General features: G+C 47.2%; 1 protein-coding gene across 2 annotated transcripts in view; it reads left to right on the top strand.

Annotated features, from left to right (window-relative positions):
* LOC144134896 (epoxide hydrolase 2-like) overlaps positions 1–13,469 on the top strand; it is a 47,124-nt gene that overhangs the window by 15,641 nt on the left and 18,014 nt on the right. The window contains exons 2-4 of one of the 2 annotated variants that reach the window (XM_077667702.1): positions 553–781; positions 927–1,010; positions 6,907–7,040. In XM_077667702.1, coding sequence (XP_077523828.1) covers positions 593–781; positions 927–1,010; positions 6,907–7,040 — 407 coding nt within the window. In that variant the 5' untranslated portion in view covers positions 553–592. The remainder of the gene's footprint in view (positions 1–552; positions 782–926; positions 1,011–6,906; positions 7,041–13,469) is intronic. The other variant, XM_077667703.1, reaches the window with a different exon arrangement.

Raw genomic sequence — 13,469 nt, 5'->3', positions numbered from 1 at the left:
GCCTCGACGACACAGGTTTTTTTATTATCATTATTCAGTGAGTGTGCGGGGGTTTTAGTGGCTCCCGCCACCGACCACGCGGTTGGTCAAGTGGTCGCTCACGCGATGCGGAGCAGCTGCCGGTGGTACGGCGCCGTAGCTGGTCACGTGGTAGGTCACGTGGTGCGGTGCGACCACGGTGGGAATGCGAGCACGGCAAAACTGCGAGTTCGTGGCTGATGTCGCTTTCGCTACAAAACTAGATTTCAGAGCTGTAACTTATTCGCGACAAAATAATATTACCCGCCAACGCATCGCCGGCAAGACGGAGTGCCGTGCCGCTATGGTGCCGCGTGGCTGGAACTGAATCTTGCAAAGCCTGGTAGTGCTCTTTCGTATATTTGATTTTCTGCATTATTTTTGTCCGTAAGGACTTTTGAATCGACTGACCTGCTGAATCAAATCGAATCAGTTTGTTTCTAAAATTCGTAGCTTCAAAATAAACATTAGAACACAATTCGCACATCTCTGGTTGTGGCACTGCGGCATGCTTATCTTTATCTTTCTTTTCAGGCTGTCATTTCGTAAAGCATATTGACCCGCTGCCGCCAAGATGGTACCCCCGTTTATCGGAAAACTGATGGTGCTGGCTATTGGAACAAGTATGTGGATCTGGATGCAAGCGTACGTCAAGGTGCAAATTACATTGCACGGACGTTCGATCCTCACACCTAAAAACAGGACGGAACCAGCAGAATTCAAGAACGAAACATACGGCAACCATACCTACCAAAACCTTACCGTACGTAGCACACATGTTTCAGAAAACTGTGTTTCAGTGCTGTCTAAGCTTTTGCCGTTATCAGGCTTCGGATGTCATAATGATTAAAGTGGTATATTTTTAAGTGACGAGTTGAAAAAATGTACCTAAGAACTCTTTTTTTTAGCATTTCCACAACTTGCTTGAAAATGGGGGAAACCTGACGGAGTCCTTTTGTACGCGCACCCATGTTCACTCAAGTCACTGGCCGGTAAGCTCAATCTGATCCCAACAGACGCAAAAACGGGATGGCTAAGAGCGAAAAAGGCGACGTTTCAACGACCTAAGGTTCATTACATTTGTTGTTGTTTTTCTCTGCTGGGGCACATGGCCACAGTGGGGGATTGCCCAGGGTGCCTTGCACAGTCAAAGGATTGTGAAACATTGACTCATTAATGTAGTCGATGTTGAATTTTGTACTTAAAAACAATTTTGGAAATTGTAACTAACAAAGCAGCCTCCCTGATGCAATGACAAAATTATGCATATTATCGCACACTTGCCTTAGTACACATCCCCTGGCGCTTGTCCCAAAGGAAAGACGTTTAATAGAAAGAGGGAGTCTTAACCGTGGGAGGGGAATCTGAACATAAACTTTTCGCAGAGAAGCACACCGCGACAGGGGAGTAGAGAGTGATCAAGTGTTTATTTTCGCCACATGCTTGACAAAGCTTCGGCAGAGAGAACCCCGATCGCCACAAATAGAGATTTAGTCGTGGTGTTCAGGAACGCAACAGGATCTTATAAGCACCTTGCATTGCTGTTAACTACATAAGCGCACACTCCAAGGGAATTCCAAATGCTGAAAATCCGCTGTAGTCATTGCATGTAGTTTGTTGTTGTTATTTGCCTATCAAAAGATGGCACATACCCACACTGGGGGATCGGCCAAGAATCGGGTGGCTATTCACCTGAACGCAGTTAATAAAAAGGAAAAGCACGTGGGAGCGCAACACCGGTGAATTCTTCCTCATGAACAGAAAAGCGATGAGAGTTTTGAATTCTAAATTATAAGAATAATAATAAAGAGAGGGATTAAATAATAATGATTAAGTCAAAATGTAATAATTGATAGAAAAGAAAAGTTTGGAACACTTAGCAAGGCAGTCGGTGAGATTCTATCAGGAAATTTAGAACAGCGGTACAAACAGATCTGTGGCTGAACCCAAATGTGGTGGCGCCAAATGATAGCAAGAGCGGGCTGCTCAAACTAAGGCCAAGATGCTGCAAGGGCTCCTCCAGCAACCGTTTTCTCAGAGAGTTGAATCGGCGACCATACAGCCAAAAATGTTCCATAGATTCAGGCTCACGGCAAAATGCACAAAGGGGAGAGAGCGCCAAACCCGACTTGTGTAAACAGAAATTTTGAGGGGGGATGCGGCAGCGCAGCCTCGTCAGTGATACTTCAAGCTGCCGAGAGCAACAAATTTTTCTGTTCCAATGATATTTAAGGTGCTCATAATCCGCCAATGTTAAAACTTTTGTGTCTTGCGTGCTGTAATACAGGCTGTAGCCGGAATGATTGTGAACACGGGGCCGCTGAGGGAAGCCTTTGCGAGATTGTCAGCTATCTCATTTACTTCCACACTGCTGTGACCGGGAACCCATACTAAATGAACAAGGCTCAAATGCGGAGAAAGTAGGGATAAGAAAGTTGTTAAAATGGGACCGTCAATATGTTCAGCGAGGGACGAACACAAAGATAAAGAATCAGTAATTACTGCAACTGCTGTAATAGAGGGGTCTAGCTTGCGTAGAGCAAGTACAACTGCTAGAAACTCTGCTTAAAAAATAGGGGTGAAATCTGGAAGGCGCAGTGAAAAGGACCAGTCTAAATGCGAGCAAAATATTCCCACACTTGCTTGTTCATTGCATTGTGATGCGTCAGTGGCTATTGCTATATCTGTAGGTAGGGTCCTCAGATGATCTTCTAGTAGACCATTTTGAATACTCGGAGGCAAAAGTTTTGCATTTTTTGGGAATATGTCGTCAAAAACAATGTGGGTAGCGGGCCCATTGCCAAGCGCAGGAAGGATATCAAAAATGTTTACATCTAAAGGCTGAAGAAATCTTTGCACAAACACTACCTAAGGGGAATTGAAACGAAACCAGGGGACACCAAAAAAGGAGGTTGGCTGACAACAGAAAATGCTTTGGGAACGGTGGAAATGGGATTCATAGATCCTGAGGTAAGTTTGCACAGTTAAAAATTGAAGTCGTGATAAGAGAGGCGGAATGCGGGCTTCAAGGTACAGCACATTGGTAGCCACAAATTTTGGAAGGCCGAGGCACATGCGAAGTGCTTCCCTCTCTAAAAGGACAAGAGAACGAAGTTTATATGTAGCCGAGCCTGAAAACAACACTGATCCAAATTCTAAAATTGGCCTGACATATATTATGTAGATCATTAATAGCGCATCTCTGCGCATGCCGTACCGGTGATGACATAATCTCCGTAACATGCCCACGGCACGAGCCCCTTTCGCAGCGACATGGTCAATGTGAGGTCGCCAGGTGAGTTTGTTGTCATAAATGACCCCTAGGTATTTTAGGGATGGAACCTACGGTATTATTTTTAACTGGCAAATGAGAGAGACCATTACAAGAGTGTATAGAGGGAAAACAAGGGTGGCGCACTTGCCAACATTTAACTTCAGTTGTAATTCGCTCAACCAGTGCTCAAGTGTATTCAAATATGACTGCAACAGACCATACAGGGAAAGTAAATCCGGCGCAGCAGCAAAAAACGCAATGTCGTCCGCATAGACGTAAGTGCGTACATGGCGGTGGAAAGGAATTGAGCTCAACAGAGTATTAAAGAGAACAGGAGAAAGAACATGTAGTTGTTGTTGTTAGCCTATCAAAAGATGGCACATACCCACACTGGGGGATCGGCCAAGAATCGGGTGGCTATTCACCTGAACGCAGTTAACAAAAAGGAAAAGCACGTGGGAGCGCAACACCGGTGAATTTTTCGTCATGAACAGAAAAGGGATGAGTGTTTTGAGAGGGATTAAATATTAATGATTTAGTCAAAATGTAATAATTGATAGAAAAGAAAAGGTTGGAGCACTTAGCAAGGCAGTCGGTGAGATTCTATCATGAAATTTTGAACAGCGGTGCAAACAGATCTGTGGCTGAACCCAAATGTGGTGGCGCCAAATGATAGCAAGAGCGGGCTGCTCAAACTAAGGCCAAGATGCTGCAAGGGCTCCTCCAGCAACCTTTTTCTCAGTGAGTTGAATCGGCGACAATACAGCCAAAAATGTTCAATAGATTCTGACTCACGGCAAAATGCACAAAGGGGAGAGATCGCCAAACCCAACTTGTGTAAATAGAAATTTAGAGGGGGGATGCGGCAGCGCAGCCTCGTCAGTGATACTTCAAGCTGCCGAGAGCAACAAATTTTCCTGTTCCAATAATATTTAAGGTGCTCATAATCCGCCGATGTTAAAAGTGATGTGTCTTGCGTGCTTAAAAACGCACGTCGCCGAAATCTAGATGCTGTAATGTAGGCTGTAGCCGGGATGATTGGCAACACGGGGCCGCTGAGGGAAGCCTTTGCGAGATTATCAGCAATCTCATTTACTGGCACACTGCTGTGGCCGGGAACCCATACATGTAATTGCATGCGTGATAATTTCTTCTTCTTTAACATACACTAGAGATCACTTATTTGCTGCCCTGTTTCGATGCTACTTACTCTTCGTCAAATCTAAACGAAGGTCCTAGACTGGTACTCTGCAAGTTTTGCTGACGTTTATAATGCGTGTTAAAATATTAAATCACCTTAATCTGAAACTCCAAAAAAGTAAGTTTTGCGCGTTTAGCTTTTACAGTGAAGTGGATGCGCGGAAAAAAATTCCTCCTTCTAAATACCCCTCATCGTGGGTGCTGTTATCGCCGAGTTTGGTAGTGAAAGTGGCCACCTGTAGCAATTTTGTAAAAAGTGTGATTTTATTGAAACGCTGCCTCTATATATCGCCCAGAGAGAAAGGAAAGCTGGGGATGTTAACCACGTGGCCAATCCGGTTGGCTAACCTGCGAGGGCGAAGAAAAAGAAAGAATTTAAAACAAAGGCTGGAGATGAAAGAAGAGGAGAAAACACGTAAGAGATGAGCGGGCGCAAGACCTTTGCTACACTCTCATGACATGTCACTTAAAGGTGCGCTCATAAGAAGAGGAGCAATAGCAGAAGGAATTTTAGTTCGGAGAGAATCGAGCATGCTTTAACGAACAGAGACAGCCTTAAAGCAGTGATGATGGAACTAGGCACAGATACAGATCAGGTGTATGTGTTAAGAGACAAAATGGCCAACGTCATTAGCAATATGGATAAGGTAGTGAAAGTAGAAGAGTTGTACACAAATCAGTGCATTAAAGTGTGTATATATAAAGGTAGTTTATATTCTGCACATTTCTCTATCACCTGGCGGATAGCGTGACTACGGTATTTTTTCAAGTAGCCTTCAAGAAAACCTGCCGCGTCATTTCGTTGGCTGAAATCTAAGGTTGCCCTTACTCTATTAGCGATCACCTTATTAAGGAGCTTGTCGGCAACGGACCGTAAGCTGATCGGTCAGTAATTTTTCAAGTCCTTGTCGTCCCCTTTCTTATGAATTAACGTGACGTTAGCGTTATCCCAAGATTCTGGTACGTTCGAGGTAATAATGCAATGCGTATACAAATTGGGTAGTTTTTTGCACAATCGGCAATATACAACAGCATAAAGAAAGCATATTCTCAATGGTCCGAACACTACTGTAACAGGCGGCATAGTCAGGGCGCTTGTGCATACAAATTAGAAAATAATATTAATGTGTGAATTCTACATCATGCCACAGACGACGATGCACTACTGACGATAATCAGACGGAAGCAGTAGCAAGAGGTATAGGTCTAAACTGAGCAAATGCGAGTTTGACAAGTAACCCGAAATCGAAGAGATGACCCTTGAGCTCACGCGGAAAAGCACAAACTCTACTCATTGCATCCATTCTATAGATTGGGATGTAGACTCATTGTAGAAGCGGGTAAACCAGGAGACTTAGTTCGCTGGTAATACCCAATGAAGCTACAATGTACTAGAAACTACAGGTATAGCAGGCGGCACACGAGACAGTGTCCGCGGTATGTAGGTCTTTCGTTTGAGAGACTGACTGACTGACTGATGTTGCTGAGAGGAAGTAAGAAAAGGAAAGAGCACGGGCCTGCCTACTGGCTCAAGCCGAGCCACGCTCGCTGCCGCGTGCTGAAAGTAGGAGACTTAAAGGATAGGAGGGAAATATAGATAGAAAAGGCGCCACGCGCTAATAGGCCCATAGGCCCCGGGCCGATCCCGGAGGCAGTGCAATACCAGGCCGACCCGTTCCAGAGTGCGTCGAGCACTCCGCCATATTCCAAAAATATGTTTAATATCTAGGGTCCAAGGACCAGCAGCAGGTCTCGCTTGGGAGACTATCTGCTTATGAAACATGTTGTGCAGTACAGACACTGCTTTCTACAAGTTTTCACAGCTCAACACTACATCTTTTACTTCACCGAAACGCTGCACATTTTTGTACAAATTGTTCTTTCTTTTAGTTCGGTTATGCGCAGGTCAAATTGTTGGATCGGTGGCCGGTACTCGTACTATACGGTGCGTTATCCTTGAGTTCCTAGCGGCATATTCCAAATAAAAATATCCAGGCTCTCCAAAGTGTTGGAAAGCAAGGCCAGTCGATATATCATGGCCTTCCAAACCAGCTCACATAATCTAACTTGATGGCCTTGCTGTCGACGATCAAAAAAGTTACCGCTATTTGAGTCCTTTATGTTTCTAACTCCTTATTTTCTTGGATGAGTACTGACTTCCTTGCAGGCGTAATTACCTTTAAATATTCTAAGCTTAAATAACAAATATTCGCAATGCTTAACGACGCGCACATTCAGTGATAACGTTCGCACAGATGCCAGCATAATTATTTGAATTCTACCTGCGCTTCACGCCGAAAACAGTTTAGAACAATTTCTAAAATCTTGTTCGCGCTAAACCGTTTCCTGCATTGCCGAAAACACAGCTTTTAAAGTAAAAAATGTAAATTAATTTTCCTTTATGTTTTCTCTAGAATATAACAGTTCACTACATGAAAAAGGGTTGCAATGATAACGACAACCGCACGATGCTCGTTTTATTGCACGGATTTTTGGATTTCTGGTTCATCTGGAACCGGCAAATAGCTGCCCTTGGGGAAGAATTCTGGTAAGAAACCGCGCTGATATATCTGCTCATGTACAAAAAATGATCACAAGTCATGCTCTCAAACTATTTTTTGAGTTTGATCAAAACTTCTTGCATTAAGAAATAATGGTCGTCAGAACAAGCCCTACACCTTAGAGTTAACTTTAACTTCCAGACTGCGGAAAATTATTTGTTTTATGTTAAAAATAAGGATCACTATTACGTGAACTGAACGGAGTAGGTTTTCCAGGAATGTTTAAAACCACGCATGATGCACGCCACCGTTTGCGGATACAATGAGCAATACCTGGCGGCATTTACTTCTTTCCGACTTGTTTCCCATATATTTCACAGCCTGTAAGACACAGCATTTTTTATTCTACGCTGAAACTACTGACCAAGCGACATCTAAAAGCTCTGTATGATTATATCCGGAGTTGAGACCTGTCTTCAGATGTGGATAGCCTACGGAGCTTTGCCATGTAAGAAGTAACCGTCTGCATAGCTGCGACTGTACAACAAAATGACAGGGACAAACCATTTAACTTAACAGACCTAGTAGAGGAAGCCCTTACAAAATAGGTATACCTCACGATTAGACGCTTTCACGTGACTGGGTAGCAACCAGTTACATATCGGTCACAGCCAGTTTAAGGATGCCACGTGACGTTTGACAGACTGATTCTGGAAAAGGTTGCAGAAAAGCTGTTCAAATTCAACTTATTGTTGAAGTTATTTAATTCCTTAGGAAACATTACTCCTGCAGTGCTGCTTCTCAACGTTCTTCTCGTAAACACTAACTCAACTAGGCCCCTCTATTCGCAATTTCTTATTACCACTAACACGAACTAATTAAGGCAAATTCACTGCCTTTTTCACATTCTTATCTATATGAAACATTCCGACATACAATAAACAATCATCACCACTTTGCGCTTCCTGAAAAGAACTAAGTAATTTTTTGGCTGAATAATAATAATTTTTTATCTCCTTTTAGCTATTTGACACTGCTTGTTTCTTTATATAAGAGTTCATTGACACGAGTTGCCCATTCAGCTTTATTCTCTGGGACCTCCTTCTGTATTAAGCATTTCTGTATTACAAACCAACTCTTGAATAAAAACATGATTCTGATTCTCTTTCTGAAAGTGCGGCCATAGTTCCGGCGCGGGGTCGTGAAGAGAGTACCTCCGCTTAATAAGCGCATGGTATTATCCGTAACGTGCAATATGATGAACACGTACATTGACTTTAAATTAATGTCAGCAATTCTTATAGTTTTCTTCACATTCAGTGGACTGTTTTATGCGCTAAAAAAGGTTTTCTTGACGCATACCACTACCAAACGAACCTAGTCTCCTTTACATATTTGCCAAAATAGCGGCGCAAATGTTTTTCAACCAATCTGCGGCGACGATGGGCGTTCAAACCCAGACTCGCTCTCCTGACTTGTATTCCGCGTTGCTTATTTGTAGGTTGTAGCGTCGGCGTCGGTCCGCTGCTGCTCTTCGATCCGTAATCGGGCAAGTATTCGGGCTTCTGCGCGTTGAAGGTAGGCGGCGACATCCACGTTATCTTCGTCGGTAACAGTTGGGCAGGATGGCGTCTAGCATGGTCGCGGCCTCCTTGCCATGGACGAGCCTAAACGGCGTCATCTTAGTGGTCTCCTGCCCTGCGGTGTTGTAGGCGAAGACGACGTAAGGCAGGATGGCGTCCCAGGTCTTGTGTTAGGCATCGACACACAAGGCATGCATATCAACGTTGGTTTTGTCCAGGCGCTCGGTCAGTCCGTTGGTCTGCGGATGGTATGCAGCTTTCCTCCGGTGGCTGGTTTAGCGGTAAAGCAGAAGGCTTGCGTTAGTTCAGCCGTGGGTGCTGTTCCTCTGTCCGTGATGAGCGGGGGGAGAGGGGGGGGGCAAAATCCGACTGTGCGGCCTGCTCGTGGCACCCCCCCCCCCCTCCAGATACAGGCTGGGGCAGTTTCGGCTACTAGGCTTTGTTCCGGTGCAACGTCAACGGTGGGGATAGGTTGGCCGGGGCCCATCCTCTGGGAATTCAAAACCCCATGGGAGTAGCAGCGACTGCCACGCAGCTGTGAGGGCTGGTTGCGCTCGCGAGGTCCGTTGCCTGAGCGGAGGCAGGCCTGGTTATATCATCAGGCTGGACCCACAGAATCCGGCAGGGAAGGCATGTCACAAGATCAATAGGTTTTCAAATAGATGCAACTCGCCCCCGCACGCGGGGGCGTGCGCGTCAGGCGACCGGCGCACCGGTTTCTGGTTACGGAGAAGCCCGGTCCGCGCGGGGGTTTACAGCCGACAGGCTCCTGGGAATCGATGTCCTCGGGAAGGTAGCCTTACGGCTGACTGCGGGGCCATGGGGGTCACTGCGGGACGCCGAGGTAGGGGTGCGTAGTACGACCACTGCGAAAACCGTCCATGTTGTGGAGTACCGGCTGAGTAGGCCCGGGTTATATCACCCTAAACCACGTTCTTGGTTTGTGGCCCGGTCAGCCCAGCCTTGAACACTTCTTCCTCAGTAGGTATGGAGCAAGCTAGGGGAGAAAATAAGTGCATGGTTGGTTGGTTGGAAGCACAGGTTGGTCCCCCAGAGGCGTTAGGTCATTGTACCGAGGGCCGGAGGGCCGAAAGGCTGACGACATAAGCCTCTATTGGCCGGATCACAGCACACATACTTCCGGTGTCTGAAAAACCACGAAAAAGCACTAAACGGCAAGTAGCTGGCAGGTCCGACACAAACCCTTAAAGTCGTGGAGGGGCCCGAGGTAGCCGACCCCGGGTTAGGTTTTCCTGTCTCCGGCGGTCGGTGTCCGTTGCGTTTGTGGGTGGTCGGGCATGCCGTGAACAGGAACGCACCATTGGGCAATCTTGACGCCCTCCCTGTCCTGGCCAGGCAGGCCAGCAATGGAGTCTAGATAAATTAAGGATCAGAGCAAAAATTTGCTGTACCCATACCCATCCCAATTCTCATAACCAGTTTATCCAACCCCTTCTGCTACGTCCCAGGGGAGATCGGGGGGTCTCCCCGGGCCCACTCTCTCGGCTGTGGGTCGCTAAGAAGCTTTTTACCCCCTTCCTCATTGTTTTACATTTTCCCCACCTACGGGTGGCAAAATTATATCATTTCCTTCGGGCCTTTTCATTTACTTTCGGATTGGATTAAGCCTGTTGTTCGTCAGCGGTTTATCATTTTTTTAGGTTGCCCCAACCCAACAAATGCCCGTCATTAACACTTCGGTGGCGCCGTGTGCAGAAAAATGCAATTCATAAAAAATTGGAAGACTTCTGCTGCTGTTCCGCACGGTAGGGCTTTTGCCTCAGCATAGCGGGTCAGGTAGTCGGTCGCTATGATGATGATCCACTAATTTTCAGACGTTGACTTCGGGAAAGCGTAAGCAAAACCATGCCGATCTGCTAGAAGGGTATTGAGTGGTGTTCAGTGGGGTTCAGAAATCCTGCTCGTCGGTTTTGAGGGATCTTTCGTCACTGACAATCTCGGCAGGTTTTCACATAATGTGAGACGTCGCAGACAGTCGAGGCCAATATTACGGAGGGTGCGAGATATCCTGAGATGTCCAGCTGTGAGATCATCGTGTGAAGCCTCTAGAAATTCTTCGCGGAGGGTTGTAGGTACAAGGAGGTAGGCTGTTTTTTTTCGCTGCGAAGTTCATCACGAGGACATCGTTCTGTATACAGAAGGAAGACAGTCCTCGCTAGAAAGAGGAGGTGGGGGGGGGTGAAGAAACCTTGCCTTAAAAGTACTCGATGAGACGTTTTATATGTCGCGGTCCAAGCGTTGCTGCTACGCGAAAAAGCTTGGATCTGATGGGTCCCTGGAAGGCGTCCTCATCGTCGCCCGGTAGCGGTGCATCTGCAGCGGCTCGTGACAGGAAATCGGCATCAGAGTGCTTGCGTTCGGTCTTTTAAACGGCGGTGACGTCAAACTCCTGAAGGCGCAGACTCCGTCGAACGTTGTGGCCGGAGGCGTCCTTCAAACTGGCAAGCCAGCACATCGCGGTGTCGTCGCTGACGACCCTGAACGGTCATCCGTACAGGCAGGGGAGTAATTTCGACGTAACCCAGATGATGACAAGGCACTCCTTTTCAGTTGTCGAATAGTTAGCCTCGGCGTTTGCAAGGCAACGGCTAGCGAATGCCATCACTTTCTCTAATCCGTCGTTTTTGTGAATGAGGATGGCGCCTAGGCGCACGCTTCTTGCGTCGGCATGAACTTAGTATCGGCGCTTTCATCAAAATGCGACAGGATCGATTGGCACTGTAAACGACGCCTAAGTTCCTTGAAGTATTCTCCTTGCGGTCTTCCCATTTAAATGACACGTCTACCTTTTTGATTTGGGCAGAGGCTCGGCGATTCCCGAGAAGCTCTTGAAAAATCGTCAGGAATACGCGAATAGTCCGAGGAATCTGCGCGCTGCTTTCTTATCAGCTGCCGTTGGAAACAGTGCGGTAGCACCTGTTTTCTGCGAGTGTTGGCGTATTCCCTCCTTGCTAACGATGGGGTCTAGAAACAGCAGCTCTCTATAGACAAAGCGGCACTTCTCTGCTTTCAAGGTTAGGCCGAAGGACTTGATTGTGTCTAGTACTGTTCAAAGCATTCTTAGATGGGCATCAAAGTTCTAGGCGATGACAGCGACGTCATCTAAATATACTAGACAAATTTGCAACTTGAGGTTTGTCAGCGCATTATCCATTACTCGCTAAAACGTCGCTGGTGCGGAACAGAAACCAAATGGCTTCACTTTGAACTTCAAGAGCCCCTCCGCAGTGATGAATGCGGTCTTCTCGCGATCTCTTTCATCAACTTCAGTTTGCCAATAGCCACTTTTGGAGTCCATAAATGAGAAATTCTTGGCGCTGCAGAGCCGGTCCAGTGTGTCGTCGATGCGTGGGAGGGGGTAGACGTACTTTTTCGTTATGTTTTTTTAAGCGGCGGGAATCGACGCAGAATCGATGTGCGCTGTCTATCTTCTTCACTAGAACAATCGGTGCAGGCCAGGGACTCTTCGACGGCTGAATGACATCGTCGCGAAGCATTTATTCTATTTGGTCCCGGATGGCATGTCTTTCTCGAGGCGACACGTGGTAGGGGCTCTGGCGGAGAGGTCGGGCGTGCTGGTCGGTTATAATGCAGTGCTAGAAAATCAGCGTTTGTCGTACCTTCAGCGATGATGAAAAGCACTCGCTGTAGCTTTGAAGCAGATTGCGGATCTTGCCTTGTCTGTTTCGGGGAAGGGCTAGGTTTATGTCGAAAACGTGCTTGCGATCTGCCTTAGGTGAATCTTCTGGGACTCGATCGGAGAGAGCGAAGGCGTCGCGAACGTCGTATAGTTCGTCGAGGAAAGCAATCGGCGTTCCTATGTTAAAATTCGTTGAAGTTCGTCAGCAACACTTCAGCTTATCCATAGCGGAAATGTGCAATGACTCTTGCGACCCCGATTCCTCGCTCTAGAAGTAACGCCGTGTTCCCCTCGATGAGAGCTTCCATGTTTTTGGCATCCGTGGCACCTACGGTGATCATGAAGCTTGATCGGTGTGGGAAGCTCACTCGTTCATCCAGGACACTCAGGGCAACATGCTGCTCCATTGTTGTCACCGAAGGGATGGCTTCGTGCGTCGAAAGCGTTGTGGGCTCGCAACGCAGGTCGATGATTGCCTGATGTTCATTAAAGAAACCGATGCCGAGTGTCACGTGGCGGGAACATTGCTTTAGTACTACGAAGGTCGCAGGATAGGTACGTCCCTTGACACGTCACTCGCGCAATGCATCGCCCCGATGGCGTAATGAGGTGGCCTTTGGCGGAGCGAATATGCAGGCCGTTCCTGGCAGTCGTGACTTTCCTCAAATGCGCGAAGAATGTTCCGTTCATCACGGAGCAATCCGCTCCTGTGTTCACTAGAGCGGTAACTTTCCGGCCGTCGATAGCCACATCTAAGTCGGATGCCCTGGCTCTTGCGTTGCATGTCGTCCTCGGAGTCGGGTCATGGCTTCGTTGCGTATGTGAATCGTGGATGGGGCGTGCCTTCGAAGCTTTTCTCGGTGGCGGCGTCGTTTTGCAGGCGGTTCGCATCGTGGACGAAGTTGTAATCGTGTGCGGCGCCGGTGTAGCTGGTAGAGCGCCTTCATGGGGCGTAGCGGGTGCAGTGTCTTCATACGGCGTGGTCGGTGGAGGATCTTCTTCATTTCTGTGGTGAGCAACCTCACCTCCAAAAGTTGCTTTCTTTAGTTTCCCCTGTGGGGGCTGGGAGACCTAACGCGAAGAACCGCTGTGTAGTTGCGGCCCGACGACGCTAAACATGTCGTATGCAGGGATGATGAGCGGGAGAAAGGGCTAGATGACACAACTCTCGATGCAGACACTCATCGATATCCTGTTGTCTTTGGCTGGGACAGGGTCATGGAGCATCAAAT

This window comes from Amblyomma americanum, chromosome 5 (genome assembly GCF_052857255.1).
Source record: "Amblyomma americanum isolate KBUSLIRL-KWMA chromosome 5, ASM5285725v1, whole genome shotgun sequence".
Taxonomy (NCBI): Eukaryota; Metazoa; Arthropoda; class Arachnida; order Ixodida; family Ixodidae; genus Amblyomma; species Amblyomma americanum.
Note: the sequence above shows the minus strand (reverse complement) of the source record. Positions and strands in the feature narration are given on the sequence as shown.